The sequence below is a fragment of the Neodiprion virginianus genome, chromosome 6 (assembly GCF_021901495.1).
Source record: "Neodiprion virginianus isolate iyNeoVirg1 chromosome 6, iyNeoVirg1.1, whole genome shotgun sequence".
In the NCBI taxonomy this organism is placed as follows: domain Eukaryota; kingdom Metazoa; phylum Arthropoda; class Insecta; order Hymenoptera; family Diprionidae; genus Neodiprion; species Neodiprion virginianus.
In genome coordinates this window covers 2442705-2468758 of record NC_060882.1, presented here as the reverse complement: position 1 = coordinate 2468758, position 26054 = coordinate 2442705, and the positions used below count along the sequence as shown (strand labels likewise).

Below are 26054 nucleotides of genomic sequence, written 5' to 3'. Positions count from 1 at the left end.
GAATCGTTCAGCTCGGCTCTTCGTTGTACGTCTTCTGATAACACTTGACAAACTTCTCTTCCAAACACAGGCGATCGTGACTGAGACGTAGAAAACGAGCTTGTGCCCAAGAAAAATTTGAAACGAATTCTTGGGTCAAGATAACCGAAAACTTGAGGCTGGATTGAGATTCGTTGGTTTGTTTTCCAAAGGAAAAATAAGATTTCTTCGATGTATAGAAACTTTGATTAGTATAAATGATTCAACTTGCACATTTTCTTCTATTTTTTTATTTTGGGACAGGATAAAGACACTTCGAATAGATATAAATACGGACGAGTTGAATTCAGACTCCATAGTTTTTCAATGAATGCAGTTTTCAGCTTCAATTATCATTATTATTATTATGATTTTTTTTCTGTCGAAAAATTCATTTATCATACCAGTTAATTCTGTTTTATTCATTTAATTATTTATCCATTCGTTGTTTCATTCTAATTTTTCACATGATATAGGCAAGTTCGTTGCCTCCGGGGGCAAAATATTAAACACCGCCAGGACTAGCTCTCTGATAAACTTTCGTCCGTCGCATAATATGTTTGAGTAGCTACGTTCGTCGTAACAAATAAATACTTTATTCGAGAAAGAATATTATCATTTTTTCCACACACTCTTCTAACTTTACTCATCCCAGTGTCTCGCCAACATTGCGCGGTATGGTACACAATTACGTATATTTCACATACCTATGCTATTTTGACAATTCCATAATTATACACGAACTGATTAACGATCGCGTGCAATAATATAAACACCGGAATTATACGTGTATACTTATATTGCATTTATCTACGTATATATCTGCATATGTCGTATTTATGTATGTACGTATATAGTTCACCTTATAATATAAACAGATCTTATAATAATTAACAATCCGAATTATTACAATCACATTACTTTTTAATAGTTACATACATATATATATATATATATGTGTGTGTGTGTATATATATATATAGTACGATAATCGTATAATTAAATATTTATCTACACAGCCCGCACTTCCGGAGCATGTATAATCCTAGGTTATGTTAAGGTACCTATGACAGTAGGTATACCATTATTCACAAGTGATCGTACGAATGATTGACGATAATATTACGAATAATAATAATAATAATAATAATAGTAATAGTAATAATAAAGACAACAACAACAATAATAATAGTAAGCACAATAATATCGTTAATGACGGTAAGAGTGACGATGAAATTACGTACGAAAATTATTAATAAATGGAAATCATATTTACTCCGCACAGTATCAACAATAATAATAATAATAATAATAACAATAATAATAGTAATAATAGTAATAATAATAATAATAAAATAGATGGAACGGGGGATGAGATGGATCGTGCATGCACGCACGTACGCATGTACTCGTATTTATACCGGATTTAGGATCGTTTCAGCGATCGTGTTTGGTGAGCTCGAGGGGTTGCTGGTCCGGCCAGGGTTCCCGCCAGGCGATCGGCGAGGGGGGGTCCTGGTCGGAATCCTGCACGTCGATCTCCTCGTCGGAGTCGACGACGTCGTTGTCGAGGCTCCGACGCTGGGGCGTCGGGCTCCTGGGGGCGTTGTAGTGTCGGGATATGCTCGAGGCGTCCGTGCCGCCGGCGAATATGCTCGCGGGTGTCGTCGTTTGATTAGCCGAGGGTGGCGACGAGTCCCCCACGAGCTGACTGATCATGCGAAACGCGCTCGGCTTTCTTTCCGGCTGGGCCGCGACGCCGCCGCTACCACCGGATTCGGCGAATCTCTGGGACGGTACGGCGGTACCGTGAACCGCGCGGAATGCACTATGTTCGCCACCCATCCCCCCGGCAGGGGTTCCTGTGGTTATACCAGTTAACGATGCCCCTGTACGGGTCGTGTCTAAACCACTTCCCGATACCGCCGGGTGCGGCGGCGAACGCTTTAGAAGGTTCATGCGCTGGTGACGCCGCCATTTTGCTCGTCTGTTGGAAAACCAAACCTAAGAGTCACAAGGGTCGTTAGAATAATATTCAGCCGACTTCGAGCTACGGTGGTTGGGATTTTTGGTTTTTTTTTTTTTTTTTTTTCTTTCACCCTCCGTACGGAGTGATTGTCCGACGGCAGAATCTTACCCCTCGTCTGGGGCGATTTAACCCGCCTGCGATCGAATTCGAGATCGGTTGTTTGCCAGAGTTACCAACCGTGGTGAACTTAGCATTTTTGAGGTTAAAAACTTCGCGGCGAGACGTGCGTATGAATTTACGACGGTTGGTCAACCTGACAAACAACTGCGCTTGAATTTTAGCGCATGCGCGTTTACATTCTAGCAGACCACGGACCATTCGGCCCTTAGACAATCACTCTGCATCTATACGTATGTATATATTTCGGGGTACTTTTTCTTTTCTACATATCTATATATTCGTACATCGCGTTGCACGGGATTGATGGGTTTATCTGTGAACTATCCGAGATGGAATTTTAGTCAACTCTATCGCATATAGCCAAATATTATCTTTTTCACATTTTCTGTACAAAAAAGGCATCCACGGTATGTTTTCGATTCTGACAAAATTCGCCCGGGTAGCGTACCGTGTATCGGTTATTCAACAATTTATTGCCGACAGGAATATTCGGTCGAATGACCGATGAACCCGGTTGTCCGAAGTCTAATCGTTTTCATTTTGCATTGTAACTTGACAGTGTAAAGGATCTCGTTGGATCTAACGTACTCCTAACTTGAACTTTTCGCTAATTTCCCGCCACCATCTCAGTTATCGAAAACGAATCACTGTTCGCCAACTTATTGCCAAGTTTTTATCGTCAATTGACCGTATGCAAACTCGAGTCAAGTACAGTCAAAGGATAGTTAGTCTCCCGACGAGTCCGCTGCTCGGGTAAGAATCTAAAAACAAGTCGCCGGAAGAAATATAGCATCAAATCGAAAGTCGGATGGCAAATAACGGGTCCGTTTATCGTTTTCGATTACTGTAATCAATGTCGGAGGATCAGCCTTTGCTTCGTCCTCTCGAGGTTAATATTCCGACCTACCGCGACGAGGACCGGCGTCTGAGCACCCTTTGACATCTTAATAATCGACGCTCTTTGGCACAATTATTGATATTGATTATCGGGTGGACGGTGGGTTGTAATTTGGTACGGATGCTTACCTGAACGCGGGCTTCGCTGAGGGACGTCTTCGACGCGAGGCGTTCGCGCGTCGATACGCAAGGGTAGTGCGAACGCTCGAACTCCTTTTCCAGTTCCTCGAGCTGCTCGGGACTGAAGGTTGTACGATTCCGTCTGAACTTTGGCTGCTCCGATCCGTCCAAGCTTCCATCGTCTCCGTCAGCATCTGACACATTAATTTCAATCGTTCTTGTTACGCGAGAAGTTTGATTCTTGCCAGGCTTCGGGCAGCTTTAATTATACGCCGCGTCAGGGTTTTGTAAGCTTGATCGTGCGCCGGATACGATACTAGTGCGAATATTTTATAAACTTTCCTGGGAAATACACAATGGTTCAATAATCGGATCAATCGAATCAGTTTCAAGTATAATGTTAAAGGAATTGGTCAGCGTTGCTGCTTGCTTGTTCGAAAGCTGAAAGTGTTCAAAGGAATGTTTTACAAGCCATTCAATTTATCTGGTTCACAATTCAGGAGGGCTTTTGGTGTTTCGTTTGTTGTTTTCTCTCTCTCTCTCTCTCTCTCCAACTGGGTGGTCCCCTTGAGACTAAAACCTTTCCTCGATCGAAAGCCGCGAATTTAATTCTTCCTCACGCCGGACTCGCGATATCCAGCAATACCTCATTATTATTGATTGAATAATACCACCAATTCGGTCGATAAACCGGTTTCGCTTCTGATACCATTTTAAAAGCAACTCTTCTCTCGTCGAGCGTAAACGTGCCAACACACGTGAGCCGCGGATGCATCGATGACTGCGGACGGCGCGTGTGACTGACTCGGTTAGTGGCTCACGGAAATTCTATCAAATTTCTAGTCGAAGAAGAAGAAGAAGAAGAAGAAGAAGAAGAAGAAGAATAAGAGTAAGAAGAGGGATACGAGAAGCCTGCAACCGAAACTCGATACCGTACAATAAACTGCCACGGTATAATACTGATAACTGACGGGGAAATCCGAACAGGGGTAGAAGGCACATGTCTTTTTATGCTTCTCCTTCTTATTCTTATTTTTCTCACTCAGTGCGGGGCATTTCTCGGGCATTTCCTCTCTTACGCACGCAACGTGCCTTTCAAGTAGGTACCGTGGCACGAAAATCTCCAAGTTTCCATGTCCCGGCCTGCACCACCGACCTTGAAGATCTTGAGTCAAGCGTACCAGTTATCGAGACGCGTTCGGACCCCCTTATTTTCAAAAATCATAAATTTCACCACGACTAAAACCAATCGCTACAAATTTGCTCTCGGATGATTTTCGAACCAAGGATCGAAGAGACCCGACGAAAAAGGTCGATAACTGGTACGCTTGTACCTTAAGCACCTTAAGCACGTATTAACGTATCGTGACAAAGTTTCGGTACCCAAGTATCCGCGAGTCATCGGGTCCGATCCGTGAAGCGCGTGGTCGGGACTTCCGCTGGATCCACCGCCTGGACTCGGCGCTGGAGGAAGAAGGACCGAGCCTCCGGTTGGGATGGTTGGCAGGACCCAGGGGTGGGCCCCACCCCATCCCGGTATGTGGTGAGGGTGGTGGTGGGGCGAGTTGAAGTAGTGGTGAGGCCCCGCAGCGTAGAGACCGTAGCCGGCGGCCCGCGCGAATTCCGCCGCCGCTCGTTCCGCCGCTCGGTTTCTCAGGATGCGGTTTATGCTGCTGACCGATGGCGCCGTCGCGTTGCTGCAAACTCCTGCGCAAACGGCCCGGAAAATACTAATTTTAACACAACCCGTTTCCACGCTCACCTTCCGGGACCACCTCGTCCATTTCTATATTTCGGCTCCGTTTTATCTTACCTTCGGATATCAGTCGTTCGCGTATTTCCCACGCGAAGATCGTAGGGTTTTCTCTTTTGTACTGTTCGATTTTAGCCACGACCGCAGGCGTCGCAACTTTCGGTTTACTACCGCCGATCAGACCCGGGGGTCTCAGGGTTCCTGCAACATACGGAATTACACATTTTCAGATTGGAAGTCGATGTACGACGATACATACGATCAATAGTCTCAACGAGTTAGGAAATCTTTGAGACTCCGCCCCGTCGAGGTGACGATGAGTCGTGTTTCTCAGGAATTAGATCCGGTAAGGCGTCGGTAAAAAAGCCACCATTTCCTCCCAATTTTCTACAAAACTGACGTCTGCTGACGTGCGATAATTTCGCGGAAGTCTTATACGATGATATTTGTTGGTCGCTTGTTTGTTTTTATTTTTTATTTTTTATTCGTTTTTATTTGTCGGTACCGAAACGTGCGAATAATAATTAGGGTTATTGATTCGCGTCGGATCGACGTGGACTTTTTCTACTTCTCGTAACGCCTTCTAACCGCTCCTTCTCAGTGACTCGTAATAACGTTGTCTCGCACAGCGTTGCATTGACAATTTTCTAAACATTTCGAAGAAATTTTTATTCGCTTTATCCGTGTAATATAAACCAGAAAAAAAGGCTACAATACAAAAGTTTGAGTCTCCCGCTTTCATTCTCGATCGTAGGCACAAAGTATCATTGTTCGATAATTTATTCACAAGGTTGGTATTTCTTCGAGGTAGAGTCACCTACGTGCCTATTTTCATACGTCCGTTGCGTCGATTTCTACACTCGGTCTGTTGAAATTCTCCATTTTTCACGTTACGAGGCGATTGATAAGACGTAAAAGCGTGCACGGTGTCCAAGTTGGGTACGACACGCGTGCAAGAGGCGCGTGAAAGATACGAACACCGGACAACTCGTCCGGTTATCGCACCCGCGAATTCGCCCAGAATCGCAGACGGAATTCGCATTTATACGGTCATGTCATACGTTTGCTTTGTAGCCAGGCGGTAAATTAATTACTCGCCCGTCGCGCTAGTCGGAGCGCTTCGTGACTTTTATAGGCAGTCACCTATAATTGCGTGTATACGGATCCGTTCACCCGCTATAATGGCCGTGTTGTGAAACAGAGTCAATAGCCTGTGAAAATTGAATTACATATATAGGCATATATAATCGCGGTGTCTGATTGTGTCTTATTCAATTATACAGTTTGCCGGGTATAATACGTTATACTGCATTTCAAACGGTGTATATACACCTAAGCTCCGTCGATGCACAGGCATATACAATTTACACACACGCACGTTTTACAATACCATGGAACCTTGAATTTCTCCACGGCTCTCTGGCCATCTGTCGCCGTATCATCAGTCCGCAATTGTTCCTGTCCACGATAACGCGTTTTTACTCACAGACCGCGCACCGTTAAAGAAATGAAAAAGTCCCTTTAACACCGCTCGGTCTGATTCCGAAGATGGATCGAAAGATACGTATACGCGCAAAGAAGAACCCCCGAAGGGTGATCAGCCCGGATCGGAGTCGTGCGGATGTAATTTCTTCATTGGCGGATAATAATAACGTAAATGGGTTGCAGAGGAAGAAGGTATTCCCGAAAGATTGAAAGGTGTACGCGATATACGCGCGTACGGAGTCGAATAATAAGAGCAAACAAAGAGAGGCGACGTGTCGAGCCGCGAGGAGGAATTTCCTTCGGGCATTTGGATATAGCCGGGTTAACCTAACCTCACCCATTAACCGAGCAACCATCGGCAACCCGCGAGACACGCACCTATATATGTGCATTATCCAGCTCGGAACAGAAAGAGAGATATCCACAGACCCCGGAGGAGTCGAGCGCCGTTTACTCACGCACGCGGGTTCACCCGTGGGAGAACACGCGATCCGGGACCCTTTGCGCCGCGGCCAAAACGTTCTTATTATTTTTCATTCTTAATAATAATCCTATAACAACCAATAATTGCTCGGCTCTGGCTGCGCCTCTGCATATCATTTACGTCTGTGTCTACTCACACACACACGCGGGCGGTATTATTCCGCGGAAGGTTGTACTGCACGCGTTAAACTACCGCGTGTATCCTTACGACTCGAGATTCGTTGCAGCTGCGGAATTATATACGCGAATGTACAACAAGTAGCAAGCTCTGCCGGGGCAGCGCTTTTCCACAGACGCGGTAAGTTGGGATTGGTAAAAAGCTGCCGACGGTAAGCTAATCGTTGTAACAATTATTTATATTGTACGAGAACTCGCAACACCTTGGCGCAAGTTTTTCGTCATCGAAAACGTCGGTCGGTTCGACCGTTTATAAAGAATATACTTGTAGTCAAAATTTTTCTCGGCATGTACGCGTTTATCGTAAGGCGTAGCTTGGAGGTCGGGCAACAATTTTTTTTTTTTTTTTTGGAACCGGAAGTAACGCTGCTCGTCCCCGCAACTCGATCCATATTCACCCCGTGGAAAAACTGTACAAATTAATTCACCGCTATCCCTCCGAACGATCTCCGCGGACTGTTTGTTCGTTCGTTCGTTCGTTCGTTCACGTATACCACAAATAGCAGTTTAGCCTAACGACGTTCCGGTAAACGCTTCTTTCCGGTTCGGGTATAAAAGACCCGAATAAGAATATACAAAATGAAAAGTAACACTCTCGTCTTTCCGACACTCGCCTTGTCAGCTGTTCCGTTTACATCGCAAACATCCAGAGTTTTAATTTCCTCCGTTTTTCGCTAAAAGTTAAAAAATACGTCGGACGGTGATTTTTAATCGCTGTTCCAAACCATCCTCATTTTTCGACTTAACGATTCGGACGAATATCAGTGATAAATTGAGTAATAAAAAAAAAGTCCCGCATGCCTGTTCCGCGAGCCGATTCGTCGGGAGTTGACGAGAGAACGCGTGGCGATAAAGGCCCGAATAAATTTACGATCCTGCTAAACCGAAGGTAAATTACATCCGCGCTTACGCGATACGCGCACCGAGAGAAGAGGGAGATTTTTCTACGGTTTCTCCGAGGGCGCGTTCACATCGATTACTCCGCGTCACATGCAAACTCTGCAACCAGGGTTCTCGTTCTTCGGCCGAGGTGGTGATCAAACCAGCTCGAACCCCGCCTAGCCTGCCTGCTCGAGTACCTGTGCATGTAAGTCGGTAAGCTCGTATTCAGACTCGGCGTGGGTAGGTAGGTAGTAGGTGGTAGGTATAATGCCCGTGCTGTTAGGTACATTCTTTCCCGTAAACTCGATTACAGTTGGCGCAAAGAATCGAAACGGAGTTCGTTGCGAAACCCGGGGCCAATTTGCACGGATTACCAAAGCAATTATACACGAAATAAGCCGTTTTAAGGTCATCTGTCGGATATCGTGCACGGTTGTTGCCTTGGTTTCATCCGTCCGTACCTATCCACTTACTCCTCGTATTCCTTCCTTCCTTCCTTCTTTCCTTCTTTCCTTCGCCCTCTCGTTTACTCCGGCAATGAGTCTTACTGGCAGGCGCAATTGCACGGCAGGCAGGCGATGCGGGGATCTATCAACTGCTAGTTAGGCTTGCGGGCAGGGCCGAAAGTCGTTACCCAGAAGCGGCTTGTTTCTGCAACGCCGGCACTAAGGAGAGTCGTAAAGAGTTACCTTGGCGCTAAAGTATCGTAATATACCCTACATAATCTCTACGTATACATACGCGTAGGTATATGAACACAACCGCGGGTTAAGAAAACTCCTGTCTATACTTGTATATATATGTATATATATGTTGGTACCACAAATACTCACTCTCTATACCTCCGATGTACTCTGAACGTAATCTTTGCCCAACTGTACCTATAATCACGAGCCATAGGTGCTGTACTCCGATACCTATACGTGAAAGGCCGCAACCCTCATATTTTCCTACCATTTTATCAATCGGAGATTCGTCGTTATATTCTTTACGAAAGACGCCTACTTGGGAATTTCGCATAACGTCCGAATCATCGGTTGTATAAATTTTTGTCACATACGTTTCGAACCCAGAACTCGTCACTGCCGAATGCGGTTGACAAATTATATCGCGAATTTGAAAGCCACTATCGATCTTACGATTTTTCATCAATTTTGACCGTGTAATTATTCACTTTACACAATTTTACCATTCGGACAATGTGACATGTCACTGACAATATAATCGATCGACGCTTCAGAGTCAGTTTATTATCTTCCGTTCTTTTCTCCTGCTAATTGAAAGTATAATTAGCAGATACGCAAGCCGGATGTCTCTGTCTTACGTATGTGCCCGTTGGAGCTCCGGCCGCTTATGTTTTCAAATGCTTTTTGTCGCAAAACTGTTACACACAGGCGTTTTCTCTCGCGGACTTTTTTCCAGAGCTTATCGAGACATCGAAAAATCTCGAACACAACTTTCTTCTCATATCCGTAAGAGTTTAGTCGGCCTTCGACTCGGCTTACGAATATCGTTACAACTCGGAAACTGTTGATCTCGTTGCAACGAAATATAGCTTTAAATATAGTCTGACGTTGTAGCTGTCCGTAGAAAAAAGTTCAATCGAAATTGGTTCGGTAGTTCCGAAGCTACAAGCTTAACGTGCGGGCCGACAGACGCGGATAGACGTTGAGTTTTACGGATGCGGAGAAGATAGAGACGTGATCCGGAACTGTATGGATGGCGATCACACGCACGCCCGAATAACTTCCGTGTAACCTTGCGCAGCGTTGTTTCTTTCGTAAAAATCCTGTAACAACGCGACTTTGTACACTCCCTCGCGGAGGAATAAACAAGGTGAATAAAATAAAACCAATCGACAGCAACGCGCGTGCTGTGGTTAAAAACGCGGTTTCACCAGGTTTTTCATTCTCAGCTCTCCGATGCTAATATGGCCGACTAGCCGCGTTTGAGGGTCAACGGATATTTGCATCTCGGTTAACGCGCGAGAATTATAAGGAGAAAAGATAAGTCTAAGAAGAAGAATAGCGAGAAGAAAACATAAATGAAAAGGTGAAGTTTGGCGTAGCAAGCGTGTAATATGCAGCCAGGTATAATTATAATAATTGTAATTGAAACTTGAAACAAGATGAAAAGAAGAAGAAGAATAAGAGTAAGGAAAAGGCCGCGAGAAGGGGGCGATGTCTACCCAGTGTCTCGTCTTCTGCCACGGTTTTACCTGTACTTTTCACATAATGGACATCGGCAATACGAGCTAGGTTCGTGCCTACGAGAGGGAAGCCTTGTCTACTGTGCGCTTTCATATGGTAACCAGGAATCGCCTTATTATTGGTCGAGAGATGGAGCGTTCGCTCAACGGATGTGTCACATCGCGCTTTGCTCGGTGCTTCTTCTTCCACTTCTTCACGCAGCGCGTACCCCGTGACTTTGGAATTTATGCCTCTCGGTGGGTGAAAGAAACAGCTCGTATTATAAAAGCGATGGTCCGCGGGTAGCTGCGGGATGTAAGGCGTGGTATATTGACGAGAAAATGGGTAAATGGGAAAACAGAGAGACGGGGATAGAAGAGGCTGAAGTATAGAACGGAGACGAAGAAAAGAACGAGTCTCTCGGGGGTAAAAACACCTACTGGAATATTATTTCTGATCCCCGTGCACCGAGCTTGCGTTACTTTTCTTTTTTCTTATTCTCTGGTTGCAGAGGTACAAATTACTCGTTTCCACCACCATTGTTCGCCATTGTTGTCTGCAATACCCTTATCTATGCGATAGTTATCTGTTTGAAGATGGAGAAAGATAGAGCGAGATAGAGAGAAGTAGAGAGAGATGCTCGCCTCAAACGCTCAGAGACAGTCACATCGGCACATGTACCATTGTACGGGAGCTTTGTGCTTTCTCAAAAGATCCTTTATCTCACCTGTTGTGCACGTTTGTCGTTTCTTGCTACGTTTGTCACAAAATAGTGTAATCCCTTTTCACGCTATATGTTTATCGACGTTATTCTACCTGTAAAATACTGAATGACAATGTTAATTAAAGCACGCGTTGCAGCTGGACGGAAAAGAGCATTGCCTCTACTCCTATTCCAACGTTCGTGTAAAATACCCCAAAACGTATTTACACCCGTCGACGATTGATTTTCAAATTTTCACCGTAATCTAGTCGAGTAGTTATCGCTATTTTGTTGCTTTGGTAGAATAAAAATTATCGCCTTTCGGTCCCGCGATGTAACGCGCGCGTTGTGTTCGGTATGCAAGGTGGAGGGGTGAGGGGGATTTACTTCCTGAGCAAGTATATTATAAGCGAGTTAGCCGGTTAAAGCTTTAACTGCAAGGAGCTCGTAAATAACAGCGAGTTTATGCGCGCGAGTAAATTTGAGAGTGTTCGTAAAATCCTCTCCCTCTCTCTCTCTCTCATTACTTTTTGAACGCGAGCGGGGAAAGGGCGTCCGGGGGGGGGGGGGGGGGTTCTCAGCCCGCTCGCGTGTTGCATAGGTATGCATACACACGAGTGTAACCATCGGTGAAATCGTTGCGTACGCGTCTTTACGGCGTTTCCCGTCACGAAACAAGTTTGTATTCGATTATATACGAGGAACTAATTTTATCATCATTCCGAACGCGGTGTGTGCAACTAAATATTATACGCGGGTATATAACCCGTGTAGGAATTACTGACTGACAGACTTTTATAGGTATAATGTAGTGGGTGTGCCACGTATATCCATACGCGTCAATATATATATATATATATATATACCTATATACACGTATGCTAAATTAATACGTCCAATCCGATTATACAATTGATCCGGCAACTGCAGCGGTGTCTAACACTTGAGATTATAACTAAAAAATACATATATATGTAAACTACAGCGGTTATGTGAAATATATACAGACACACGTGTGTAAATTAGCTGCATGCATCTGCGCATATATATCTTTATAAAATTATTTTTCTTTCTCCCTCCATCTCTCTCTCTCTCTCTCTCTCTCGCTTTCGCTCACTTTCAGGATGGAAGGAATAAAAAAAAAACATGATGATTAAACGTTATCCGGGTTGTTCGACAAAGCGGCAAACCTGTCTAGTTATGCCTTATAGAAATAGAAATTTGATTTGTCTAATTTTTTGTTGCAGATTTCTCGACGAACGCGTTCTACGTTGGCTACCACAACAGCGCTGGTGAGTTTTTATTATTTATTTTTTGATTTTATAGAATATTCGCGCGGCTAGAAGATTTGCCGTGAGTGTTAGAGAAGGAGAGCTCTTTCGCTCTTTCGTTCTTTCGTTCTTTCGTTCGTTTGCACCTACGTGGCAACCTTGTATGGTTATCTTTAGTGCGAGTCTATTGGCTGAGCACGGGTATAACTATCCCCATGGCAACCGTAAAACGCGGAGCGGCAGTAAAAAGGTAAAAGCCACGGTAACTGGTGGGTAAATCGAGATATTCCAAGCATCGCTTTACCCCCTTGTTACACATACATCCACGTGTTGTACCTGCGCAGCGTGTTCGAACGCGAAGCAGAACTCGTTGCAAGTTACACGTTGCACGAGGAACGAAAATGAAAAAGCGCAAACTTTCGTTTCGATCGTGTTTACCGGTTTTCTGCAATTTCTGAAAAATTATGTGCCTTTGTCTCCTTTCCTCGCAACAACGAATGGATAGAGTAGAAACTGGTGACCTGTGCTTCCGAAATCTCTCCAATGCCAATTCTCGAGTCGATGCCGATAACTCGGAAGGCGCTCTCTCTCTCTCTCTTTCTTTCTCTCTTTTTTCAACACCCATCCATCCGTGTGTGCTATCACAGTGCAGCCCGTTCTCAACTTCTTCCGAGCCTACAATTGTCTCGTTCCTTTTTCTTGCAGAAAGAGGATGAGAGAGGAACTGTGACCGCGATAGAGGCGGGCACTCACTCGACTGAATCGGTTCTCCTCTCACCTCGGCGTGTTGTAAACTCAGCACGTTGTTTGCATCGTCCGCGGACGATTTATGTATTACTCCAGCAATAACCGTGACGCTTAAAGAGCCTCTGAAGTGGCCGGGCCTCGCTTGACCTCTGACTTGTATACCAGTGCAACTAATTGCCCGTACAAAATATGGGAACTCGTTCGTAATGCGCAGGTTACATACGCTTGGTGCCTTGGATCGAAAGCTTCGGAGTTCGCAATGTCCGCAGTTCAGCGCGCGTTCACCTTCGTTCGTTTTTTTTTCCGCATCTCCCAGGGTGTGCGGGTAGGGTTAATTTCTTCTTATGAAATTTGCCGTTACGGGAATAAACGATGGGAGTCTTTTAACTGCGCCAGCCGCGTATAACGCGAGGCGAAGAAAGTCGCTTTTTAGGTTTTCAAGTACCGGAGCAGCAATGCTCAGGTTTAATTGCGGGCCGAAGGGTGTAGGTAATTGGTCCGCATGCCGCGATTACCGAACATTACTACATTCGCCATTACATCGCATCTTTGAGAGCGCGGAGTTGCCGAGAGATGTTGAGTTAATTTTTGTTTGATTGTTATGCTCTTCGTTTACCTTCGCGTTTGTTTCTCATTTTTCATTTTTCATTTTCATCCTTTGTTTTTTTTCGTTATTCCTTTTTATTTTCCTCCTACTTTTTATTCGTCCCTTTTTTCGAATGAAGACATTACCGCGGGAGCTGCGGAGATGGCCGAACAGAGACTGAACGGTATATTTTTACGATGCTGCCTCGTAAAGTTAACGAGGAACGAGAACCGAGGAATTGCTCTGCATGCTTCGAACTACCCGGGATCGTTTCGGACTTATGTATTTTACTTAACCCGTCTCTCGAAGACACACGCTTTATCGTTGTACCACTACGTACAATGTGCGATATTGCACGGTATGCATCGTCCCGTGCGCAACTTTGTGCCAAAGTAAAGTTTTCCTTCATTTTATACGCACGATACGATACATCGTACACGCCTACACGGCGCCCGGATAGTATCTTTGATAAATCTCCTCGCCAAGTCGAGAACGCATCGATTTAACAATCTTGTGAAATCTGTTCAATCCTTAGTCGTTCCCTGTATTCCTTTATCGCACAAGAAATTGCGGGCAATTGTATACGCCGTACAGAGACGTACCCGCATATAGGTTGAAGGGAATTACGATCGTGCCGGAGGTTAATAGCTGCTTCTTGGGATTAACAGTGTCTGTAATAATGATTACACAGTCACACGCACGGGGTGTACGTACTATGTTGTATTAGAGCCCTGGTTGTACAAAGAAGAGCTAGAAGGCATCGTTTGACAGACACACTTAGCTCTATGTAAGTCAGCCTCTCTTCGCTTCTCTTGTATACTGGATGGGTATATTGATTTGTGCAGAACACCTGTGTTCATATTCACCACGTCATCTATACACGGTCGTGAGGCGCAGGTATGTATAATACCAAATGAATTTCTATTCTTTGTAACATTTACTCTAGCAACGATGCGCGCGCGTACGTACCCGTGTACGATAACACGACAGTCCTGCAGTCATCCTGGATGCAGTCGCGGATAAGAGTTTAAATTCGTTGATGTGGGAATTTAAAAAAAACGTACGACAAACGACCGTCGTACATGGACGAAAGTTCAAACGAACTTGTACGTATGCAAGGGGATCCGAAGAGTTGAAAAGAATTATATAGAAACTTGGCGAAAACCGGGGGCAGTTTGAATACCACGCGCAGCCCTCAATCATCTCAATTCGTGTAATTTGTGTTTTTTTTTTTTTTTGTTTTTTTTTTTCCGCCGTGTTCGCCAAAGTTGCGGGGTAATCAGGTGCAGCTCGAACCTGCGGATACGTCGGCGCGTGTGTGCGTGTGCGGCATATACGTACATACGGCGTTACGATATTAGCGAACACGCGATGAGCCTGACGGTATGCATAGCGGTGGGTATACTATACATACGTACACGGGAGCTCGGGGTTTATTATAAAGCTATCAGTAAAACTCGTGTCCGATCTGAGGGAGCGGTAAATCTAAACGGGAGGAAGAACCTCCTCCTCACCCTACCCCCGAACCGCCGACTCATTTACCTGCCATATATTAAATTCGCACATAATAACCGTCAAGCCGCGTTAGTTTAGCGATATTACGCTAGCGTTATACCTGTAGGTATACCGCGATGATCCCGATAGCCAATTTGGATAGGCGATACTGCGTTTCACACACACACACGTGTGTGTATATATATATACATATGCAGACATAGGTGTAGATGTGACTTGTACGTTAGTCGTTGAGCGTAGAGCGAGTTGGACTATGCAGCAGCAGCAGCACGCGTCGAGTGCCAGTCTCACGGCTCATTCCTCAACTTTCCTCTGTCGCACCGTGTGTGTTTCTAGCGTATACCTACTTATATATACCTGTAATCGATTCCTCTTTATCTCGAAACATAAATTATCACGGCTAGAACGCGCGATTGGCGCGTGTTTAACACGTTCGATTACTTACGGAGCGAATAATTGTATGGATGTGTTTAGGTAGGTAGGTAGGTAGGCATGGTTGTATGTACAGCGAAACTTCCCAATAGCGGACATCTTCGGGGACTAAAAATATTCAGAACAATGTTAACGTGTAAGTTGTGCTTTTGGAGATTTTAAGAGGAATCCGTTGTTGAGAGTCGTCTGTTATTATGGTCTGCTTTATTGATTTATGGTTTGAAATAACATCGGATATTAGATATTCGTTGATATAAACTCGACTCGGATAATTAGAGATAGGTTATCAAATTTAACACGCGTGCGGTGGTCGAAATGGCGCCCATGCGAAATATCGATAGCTTGATAAACCTCGCGATCACCAATGAATCTTTACGAAATTCGGTCGACAACTTTATGCCACCTTTGCATGAGTTTGATCATTTTTTCAGAACATACCGTACGCGAAATTCGTTACAGTGACCGTTTGAATTCCGGAGGTGGGACGCGTTATGCGGTAAAGCGTGTATTTGACACACGGTTCCTTTATCCGGATATTGTTTTTTCTTTCCATACTTATTTTCTTGTGCACGAAAATCGTATGCGAGGAAGACTTACCCAATAGCTTCGTTACAACTGCACCTTGTTGATTGAGGGAAAGTACGTGATTTGCCAAATCGTTGTAGTGACGGAGGGCGCCCAAACCGTGAGACAGCTCCAAAAGTCTTTGGCGGGATGTTACACCCCCCGCATTGGCTCCGCTGCTGTTTCCGAAAGGATTCGGTGCGACCGAACCGGCGCAGCCAATTCCAACTCCTGAAACATTGAAATTTCACGTTCTTTTTTTAACGCGGTTACATGTAATACAGGTAGACAATCATCGGGTAAAAGTTGAGAGCGTTTTTTCAAACAAAGAGTTTGATTTTAAAATGTATATCTAAGTTGAAGTATGCGGGTGGAAGACACGCTTCGTGATTTTGATATGGCGTTTCATTCCGTCGCGTTTTATAAAATAAGACCTTCGCCGTGGATTTATGTCCTTTACAGTGAAACACCGATAGATGAATATATCTTTTTTTTCCTTCTTTCTTTTTTTTTCTCTCATTGTCTCTTCTCCCAGCATAAGCGCGGTTACAGTCAGCCGTGCAGGCAGTGCTAAAATGTCTTCTCATAGTTTCGCGATGTATTGTTCACCGCCTGGTGTGTGTATAACGTATGTATATATATATGCATATATATGTGTATGTATGTATGGCAAGGTAATTGAGAGGTTGGGTATAACCGCGTATTATCGAGCAGGGTTATGCCGCTCACGATTCTATACTTGACGAGTCTAACCGTGAAAAATAGATATCGTACGACGAAGAACGGCCCCGAGTTACCTCGGCCGGGGGATGGATGGATGCCTATGGAAACTCTCGCTTATCGCGTGGCAGGGCCTATACGCGTAATCGATAGAGCGACAACCTTTTTTCGTACCTTATACGTGGTATAACCACGTCGGCGATAAGAGAATCTCACGCATCAGGTGTGCCGAGTGTGAATTTATTTCTTGGTTAATTTGTTCGTTCTTAGCTGCGTCCGATGTGCAAAGCGTCGAAACCGCTGGAATTCTGTTAATCTATCAAATCTCTGTCGCAAGAATTTACGCGGGACGGACTGTATAGTTGGGAATTTTTTTTTTTTTTTACCCGCCCTGTACGTAGAGACAAGTCATTCTTGGGACTGACTGGGCGAGTGGTCGCGTCGACTGCATGACTGTGATCGAACGATGAGTAGAAAAAGAAAAGTTGAAGCAGGAGAAGGAGAAAAGAAATAAAGAGGAATAAAAAAGAGACACCCCTAATTCGGGAAAATAGAAGCGTTTAATTCCATGTAACTGGTTTTCATTCTTCACCGATCAGTTATGGGTGTCTCATGTTTTGACAGATTCTAAACGGTTCTTTACGGGATTCTTGAGCAGTCACGTTCTAGTTCTTACGCTAAAATCGTTGGGTGGTTACCCATGCTCTCGGAGCGGCTCAAAAACCACCGAATGGTGAAGTGAGAGAGAGAGAGAGTGAGCGACTGGATGAGATACAGAGTTAAGGATGTAAACCTGTCGGAATTGAAAGCGAGGAATGACCGGCGTGCAGAAATATAAAGAGAAAGATCGGATGAGTCAATCGATTCATTTTTTGTCATTCAGCACAGTGGGTATGATAACTGAATCAAGAGGGCGAACTAGGTAAATTTTTTCACGAACACTACTTCGCCTCGTCCGAATTTTTATTTACAACTTAACGGTGTAGTTACGAATCGGCAAAATCGCCAGATTTCTCCGGCTATTTTCCCGGGACAAATCGAGATCGACGAATGCGCTTTAGAAGCGACACCCTGTACCTGCACAATACACGTGAAGCATACAATCTGCTACGTGTTTAAGCCTCTGTAAGGAAGTATGCAATAAGAGAGGCGCAGTTGCGGAGTGTCGTATTCATTGTTTTTTGCATTCATTAATTAATCTTCCTCGATCGCAAAAGATACCGGCACAAACAGTCGAGTCAGCAGGCTGAACCGATTGGAATTTAATGGAAGGTAAGACTGGGAATTTTTGAGCGCACAATGAACCCAGCTTACAGCTTCTCTCAGGTGCAATAGAATTAGTTTTGCAGTACATCATACGGATGGTGCAGTAGCGGTTTAGCGCTTCGTTTTACAAGTTTCCGTTCTATTACATCGTTCTTCTTACGTAACGCAGCCGGTTGGTTACATTGACGGAGAATTATCTTATTAATTCTCAGATTGCACGCGCTGTCCGATATATCCGTACAAGATGCGTTGTACGGACTGGCTCGGATCACTCTCTGTATTTTATAATTCTTTTTCTCGCACCGATTTCTCCACGCATTATCCCTCAAATATATACGCGTAACGGACATTCGTTACATTCAACCACACGGCGGTTTCAACTCGAAAACAGACAATTAAATTTTCAACCGCAAACTTCTTCTCTCGGTTGGGCTTTCGTCGTACCTTTTCCTTTTTTTTTTCAAAGTGGGTTTAGAAATTGACGAAAGAAAGAAAGAAACAATTCCCAATCGACGATAAAACGCCAGAATTTCCGTTGCCACAGAGACTACGAACGTCACAACGAACAATTTTTTCTTTCGAGAGCTACCGTTGGCGTCGCGTTGAGACGAATAGATGCAAAAATGCAACGCCACGAGCTTGGCGAATTCTCTGGATCATCGTCGCGATCCTCATCATCGTCATCGTCGTCGTTGTTTTTTGAACTTCTTTACCTTGCAGGGAAAAATGGCCTTCCAGCTCGTCTGATCTTTCCGCAATGCGGTCGTGATCACAGGCGATGCGTCGATACGCGTGGCACTTGACGGGAGGATACGTGGAGATATATAACGCACAATAAGAAAATTCCACCGATTAAATGTAAGTGGACGGTGCCCGTTCCATTAGCCGCACATTAGCCCGTCGCCTCGACGACGTTTATACTCCGCATTCGGCGCGTATGATATTATTATACGCGATTATTTACACGTGTAGGTATAATAAATTTAATTACCCTCCGAGTTGAGACCGTATAACTTCGGGTGATTTTCATCCCGCTGAACGGCTGCAGCTATCGGCTTATACGCCTCGATCTTCGTAATTGCCGGCTGTCAAACGGTGCTCCGATTGCCGCTCGTACCCGCGTTTGTTTTCGCGCCTGAGAAATCCCCGATCCTGCCACGCTTAATTATTGGATTTGTATTTTCTTCGTTCTATCTCCGCGCGCGTGAAACGGGGCCGCGGATCTTCCGCGGGTACATTTACACACCAACGTTGGGACTCGGAACGATTCGTATTTCACGCACCTACTTTCAAGTCCAACCTTTTTGACGTGCGTTGAAATTTCAAGGGACCCTCGAAACACCCGCCTCCCGTAAGGGAACCAAGATAATTAATACGTTTGAAGCAAACTTGTACGCTCAAGATGCAACTGTCAACCCCTGCGTGCAGATAGCATCGCGTTCAGGTGTTATTGGACAGTGGTTGACGGGGGGAAAGCAGCGGGGCTAAAAGGAGCTCCTTCTTTTAATACGAACATATGTTCCCTGGTTACAACCGCTGCCTCGGGCTGTCCGTTTTTCCGCCCCGTACCTTTCGCCCATCTTTATCGAGCCCTCGGATCTCGCCTTATCTTTTGTTCGTTTAAACGGCGATAATACCACACCGTCACTAATTTATTATTATCGCCCTCCTCGTTAACCCATCTGGAGCGGTTGAAGAAAACGCTGAGAATTTCGTGCCTTCAACAAGGTCAGACTTGATTGAGGGTTTCAAATTCTATTACTGATAACGTTTCGATGCCGCCGTTTAGGCGAGAGAAGTGAATCGGTACTGGAGATTTTCGTTTAGTTATAACGATGGGTGAAAACATTGTAAAATTTCTATGTAGCCTGAAGATGATCGGATGCAGGTTCCCGGTTGAAACTTTGTAAAAATGAATAGAGAATTGATGAAAAACATGAAGAATCCTCTCTTCGTATAACGATAAGTTGGCACGGTCCATCGGTTACCATAATCGAAAACGCGTCTTTGAATTTTGACCGATTCATTTTTCCTTACGCTCCGACGATAGAATGGAAAAACGGTCCGATATAACGAACGACCGAACGTGAATGTCGATACTCATTAGGCATCGTACGAGTCACAGATATTTCCATACTTGGACGCAGCGTGTATACAGCGTGTGGATACGGGGAATTAAAATGCTTTTCCCATTACGCGTCGATTCGGATGTTTCGATATTGTTAGCCGTCCGTCTCTATCCACACACATACGTACCATACGAATACATATAATCGCGGGTTTCTTGTTACCTGGACTGCAGAAGAAGCAGAAGTCGAAGGAGGAGAAGAAGATGTTCGGAGAAGTGGCAATGCCTCTTAGGTGTTGGGGGATGGCTAATGAGACAAGTGAGCTATCGTCGGAAAGCTCTGAACGAGACCTCGGCCAAGGCGCCAACAAAATAAATGTCCTCGCTTTCGTGCGCGGTGTCGTGGTGTACGTACCGAAGGGCGTTATACGGTGGCGAGACCGGTTCCCGGGACCGATACTACCTACCCCGTGGAGGCATCAGACGCTTACTATTGCAGCTACTACTATTCGGTGATATACTCAGAAATGTACGAGATGCCTCGGACGTGGGGGAAGAACTCGTCGGTATATCGCCGTTTACCCAGCCAACGGATAAACGATCGCATCCGTAGAAACGAGAAGCTCGCAATTAAGAACCAGGTTGAACCGCGGTCCTTTGTGTGCGCTGCGTATCGCATCCGCCTCCACGAACACGCGTCTCTTTGGTACAGTAGGTACGTGTACCTATAACCTGTACGCACACTCGTCGAGCCTCGAACGGGATGCTCGAATGTCCGATTCTTCGGGTATTCGGTCAGGATTGCAGCAGCCCGTGATCTTTTGTTCAAATTATACTCTCGGATTAAACTGTGGGATTCTCAATTTTTCACTTGTCGCTTCTCGCGTGCCGTCGGCTTATACCTACGCGACAAAGACGCCGCGCTCCGACCTTCCGAAGGTGCGAAATTTTTCTACCGCATCACATCCCGTAGCAGTTTGATTCGCAGATGTGAAAAATTATGCTTGTTCATTTGACAATGGTGACCATGATGACGTTTGCTTTGAATTGTTTGAGGAGATTCACGCAACTTGTCTCCAGCTGACGCTACTCCGTGGATCACGGGATTTTATTGTTGGTTCATGAAGTTTCGAGTTTTAGGTACGTTTGTCAAGGCGAGAGATTCACTCGGTTGAATAAAGACGAATTTGAATCGTTGTAAGACTTTGTTACAATGTTTGGAGGTTTGTAATCACTGCAAATCTTACCGCTGAAGTTCACAAAAACACAGTTGAATTGAAAGCAATTAGTCTTTGTCCCTGCTTCCAAACGTACAAGATTCAATCGTCTTCTTTCCGGCTTTCACTGCTCCGGGTTCGACGTTAAAGAAAGTTGTAAGTCAGTTTGACGAACTATGGTTTTCCACCGTCATCCATGAACCAAGAGAATTTACAATCTTAACACCGTCGGTCCGACCTTTCAACCATACATTTAGTCGGATCGTACATCCGACCTGCGAGATGGACCCAGGTCGTAAAAATTTACCTTTACCACGAGAGTCTCCTCGATACCCAGCAGCTCGTTGGAAATAAACCAGAAGCGTGTGTAGACCAACCCTAACCTGACCTAACCCAGCATGACCCTCAATAATGCCGAGTAACTGGCACAGGTGTCAAAACGTGAATCAGCAGATCTTGAATCCTTGGAGGATTGATCGCCTCACGCAATTGAACGATAACGAGCGTCACCTGTACTCGATTAATTTCACCGTACGAAATCGTTGGTTGGTTTCGCAGCGGCTGACGAGCGTTAGAGTTACGTAACACTGGGTTCGTGAGTGATATTTGGAGCGCCGGTGCGCTTCTTTCGTAAGAACCGACTTTGTCTCCGCGTAAACTTTTCGCGTGCAAAGTCTGACCGAGCAAAAATTATTCACGCGGTGTTTCGTCGGGTGTTGCGCAGGTATTCGAACGCTCGCGCGGTTGGTCGGATCAGTCGTTGGAAGAGGATGGTGGAGGAGGTCGGACGGATAGGTGTAACGCGGTACGTGTGTGACAGGGTGAAATTTACGCACGGTCGTAAATCACTCGGAGTTTTGACATCCAAAGTCTACCGAGTTAACGTCTTTCCGTCAAAGCCGGCTTCTCTCCGGTTATAATTGTTGGCGTACACGGCGTGTACCGCCCGACGTTGGTATACCTTGTACCACACGCCTAGCCCGGAGAGCCGTTCAAGATACACACGGTTTGTTGTAAGCTACGAGCCTTTATTGTTAACCACAACCTGCATAAGCTGATGTTACATACAAAGCACGTGCAGCGACTCGCTACATGCCTTCGCCGCCAACACAAAGACGCGCTCCTCGAAAAGGAGCGAACCAGTGGCAGAACAATTCATCTCGCGCTTGAGGCGTCGAAAGGAACGCCGGAGCCATGGCGCGGGTTTGTTGCGCTAACGCGAAGTGAAAACCTCGTCGTTGTGTTGGTGCGCATCGCAAAAGACCCGACCGCCATCGCCTTTACACCGTCACTGATCGCTGGAATGTCGCCTTTATCATACACGTTGACATCGGAGGACGACGGGCTTCGTGACGGGAAAAAACGAGACGATTCGGAATCTAATTTGACTCTTGGTCAAAACCCGCGAGCTCGGATTTACATTTCGGTGATCGGGGGAGGAAGTCAAGGGTTCCACGTCGAAGTCGAGATCGAGGGATCTCAACGGTGGATGAAGAGACGCGCTCGGTCGAGTACTTTAATATATATATAAGCCTGACATCCTTCAAAAATACAGTTTCTTACAGTGCATTTTTGAAGGATGTCAGGCTTCGGGGTTGTTTGGGAGGAAGTCGGTGGTGCGGGTTCGTTGAACAGTCCAGAAGCGTCAAAAGCTCTCCTATGACGTATACGTATAAATAAGAGAATGAGAGAAACGCGGTGGAAAGCTATCCGGCAACTGTGTTTCTTTGTCATGAAAATACACAGGTGTAAAACAGCGAGAGGCGCAAACCCTCGTCACGGTGGGAATGAACCATTTTTTTTCACCCAGTCATCATCCTCGACGGTTCAAGACACTCGCGCCAAGTTGATTAATGCGTTTTACATAAATAGCCGAGGGACGCGGGGAGTTTTTCCGACGCGACGAGGACCAGGAACCAAATTGGGAGTAGCCGCCGTAGCTGGTACTTGAAAAGTATCAAAGTCGAGCCAAACTCTAAAGTGTCCGTGTACTCGTGCATACATGTATAAATAACAGAGACGAGAACGACGCATCGGATACCAATAGAGACCGTACGGTCAATAACGCTGATTCAAACTGACCGTCGAGCAGAGCCGAGGGTGGAATGACGTTGATCTGGTGATGGGCCGTCGGAGGTTGTTGCGCCGTGTGCGGAGGGTGCGAGGGGGAGGGTGGCTCCCAGGGACGAGTTACGGTGACGCCATTGCTGGCTGGGGTGGGTCCGGAATCGTCGGAGCAACATTTAACCGCGGCGTTGTTGTTCGTAGCGCCGATGGCCTTCGCGTTCAGCTTCGAAGCGGCGTTTGGCAAAGAGAATCCGGACTCGGCCGCCGCGCTGCCGATAGCGTCGACCACTACCATGCTGTTGTCGTTCGTTGTCACTGCTGGTTTCGTAGTGCCGGTGGGCGTCGCGACGCTTCCACCGATCATCATCACTCGCCGGTTACCTCGAGGCTCTCCTTCCGGGGCCTCCCGGTCCTCTCTCTCAACGTTCCTACCGATTTCCGGTCTCCTCACCGTTGTTACGCCAACAACCGCACCGACACCCCGGCTACGCGTACCGTCTCGATTTAAATCGTCAGTGCAGTCTGGCTGTCCGAGCGTTTCTGCACCCGGGGTACATCGTCGTACGTAGAAATTATTGACGCGAGGAAACTCTTACCGGCACGTCTCCTCTTTCACGGTCAAGTACACTCACAACCGCGTGTAGGCGGGCACCCACACGCGCACACACAATAGAATATCCAAATAAACGCGGAGCGAAGTTCGAAAGAAAAAAAAAAAAGAAAAAAAAAGAAAGAAAGAAAAAAAAGGCAAGAAGGAAAAATTGAAACGTTACGAATTAAAAATCACACGTGCACCCGCGACGAGGAGAAAAATTTTCAGAGTCCAGGGCTGCGGGGTTCGAGCGTCCTCAAAGTATCCCATCACTGTTCCGCGTGCAAGTCCACTGGAAAGCTCGAGCTTTCGTCAGGTGTTACGCGCGGCGTGTTCGAGTTTACTCGTGGCGTATATCGCGATGAGGTCGGCGCCGCGAACCGATCGGCAGTGGTTGCGGAGGGTGCGTACGACGGGCGAAGGAGCGGCGTCGCTCGCTTCTGTCTCGCGGATGTCGCGCCGCGGGATTATCGTGCGTCGAAGGTGCGAGGAGGGTCGCCTAACGTATCAAATATATATGTTGTCTGTGACCCGCTGCTCGCACTGCGCCGGATTCGAGCAGATTGGCTTCCGTTTCGAGGCTCGAAGCGCGCCCAGACTACCTTTCCCCCACCTGCCGATACGCCGCTCGCTTGTGCTGCTGTGGCTACGGAGGCCGCGCCGCGGCTGCTCCAGCTCCCGCTGCTAGTCATTCCAAAGGCGAGATCAAGATTTAAGGCATTCGAACGGCTACCGCGCCGGACTTCCCTCCACCCCGCCCCACGCGTTTCCTCCCCCTCGACACCCGGCACCCCCCCGGACGATGCGCAGTGGGGCGCAGTGGGGCGCGCGGTGTCTACGACGAGGAGCGCGACGGCGATCAGCGCTGCCCCCGCTGCGGGGAGATACGCCGATGGAGGTGAAGGGGGTGTGGGGGGAGGCAAAGCTGCCGAGGCCCCGGCGTTGCAAGACCACCGGTGCGCAACCCCCGTTGCGCATCGCTCCGTCGCTCTCGCTACGCCCCCCGCCCACCCACCATTACCGGGCAATCGACCAATTGGATAACGTCATGGCGCCCATTCGCGCTACGCCAGCTCCCACACCTTCGTTTTACTTTCGTGCCCGATAGCGGGCTAACCGTGTTTTAAACCTGCAGGGAATCTGGAGAGAAAGAGAGAGAGAGAGAGTGACACCTTGTGCGTTATACTCGAGGGTCACCATCTTCCGTTATAATATACATACATATATATATATATACATATATATTGTATGAATACGCACGTACGTGTAAGCCGGTGTACCTGCAGAGAGTGCACCGCGTGCGACCGTTCGTCCCTTTATTTTATTATTAATTTTAGTTATTTTTTTTTCGCCTCACCAAACACAATCGAAACCTTACGCGGATATGATTTTCTTTGTCGATTAGTTTTTCTTACTCTTTATTTTTTTTTTTTTTTAATTCATACTTTGTACACAGTCGGGAATCGGCGACGAGCTTGATTCGGTATATTTAAACTTCGTTCGGGATACGAAGGAATCACCGTAGCAAATTTTGTATTAATGCATCGATTTTGGATATTTTGTTATTTTGTTACATTCCCTGAGCAACGATTTGACCGAACGCGATTGGCTGACTCTGACTTCCTGCATCGTATTGCGGCACTTTGCACTCCCGAATCGATTCCGTTTGTTCGCTTCTCGTCCTCGCGGTATCGCCATTATTGACACGCACGAGTCAGCCTGCGTCTATGCATGCACCTACGTGCTTTATTTCCCTTCGCATCTCCTCTCCGATTCGTCGATTGATAACCCGAACCTGTTTTCACCTGTACGAAACTTACCTCCTGAATTTTCTCTCGACTCTCCGAGTTCGTGAAACAATAAAAATCTATGTTTTAATAAAATATGTGTATATATATACATATATTTGGACGAATAATCCATCATACCGGTGTACCCTCCAAATATTTTCCCTTATCACACCTGAATCACCCTGTAGGTATGCGTATATATATATATATACTCGTGAATCAATCTGATGCCCGGGCAAAAGCAGTATGGGCGCATCGCGTGACCGCGTGATCGCGGCTGCAGCAGCTTTTTTTACCTATATATATATATATGTATAAAATATGAAACTGTATACATGTATATACTTACAACGTACGCGCACA

The 26054-nt window shown here is 46.0% G+C and overlaps 1 protein-coding gene across 2 annotated transcripts; it reads right to left on the bottom strand.

Annotated features, from left to right (window-relative positions):
• Window positions 1-244: 244 nt before the first annotated feature.
• On the bottom strand, window positions 245-24540 carry LOC124306760 (paired box protein 6 homolog). 2 transcript variants are annotated; one of them, XM_046767730.1, is made up of 6 exons: window positions 23325-24540; window positions 16005-16202; window positions 4998-5138; window positions 4568-4891; window positions 3194-3378; window positions 245-2022 (listed from the first exon to the last, which is right to left on the bottom strand). In XM_046767730.1, exons 1-6 carry the CDS (start codon window positions 23674-23676, stop codon window positions 1456-1458), a joined length of 1767 nt encoding a protein of 588 aa, XP_046623686.1. In that variant the 5' UTR covers window positions 23677-24540; the 3' UTR covers window positions 245-1455. The 2 variants fall into 2 exon arrangements, with proteins under 2 accessions (XP_046623686.1, XP_046623687.1); XM_046767731.1 differs by having other exon boundaries at window positions 1712-2005.
• Between the last annotated feature and the right edge of the window lie 1514 nt (window positions 24541-26054).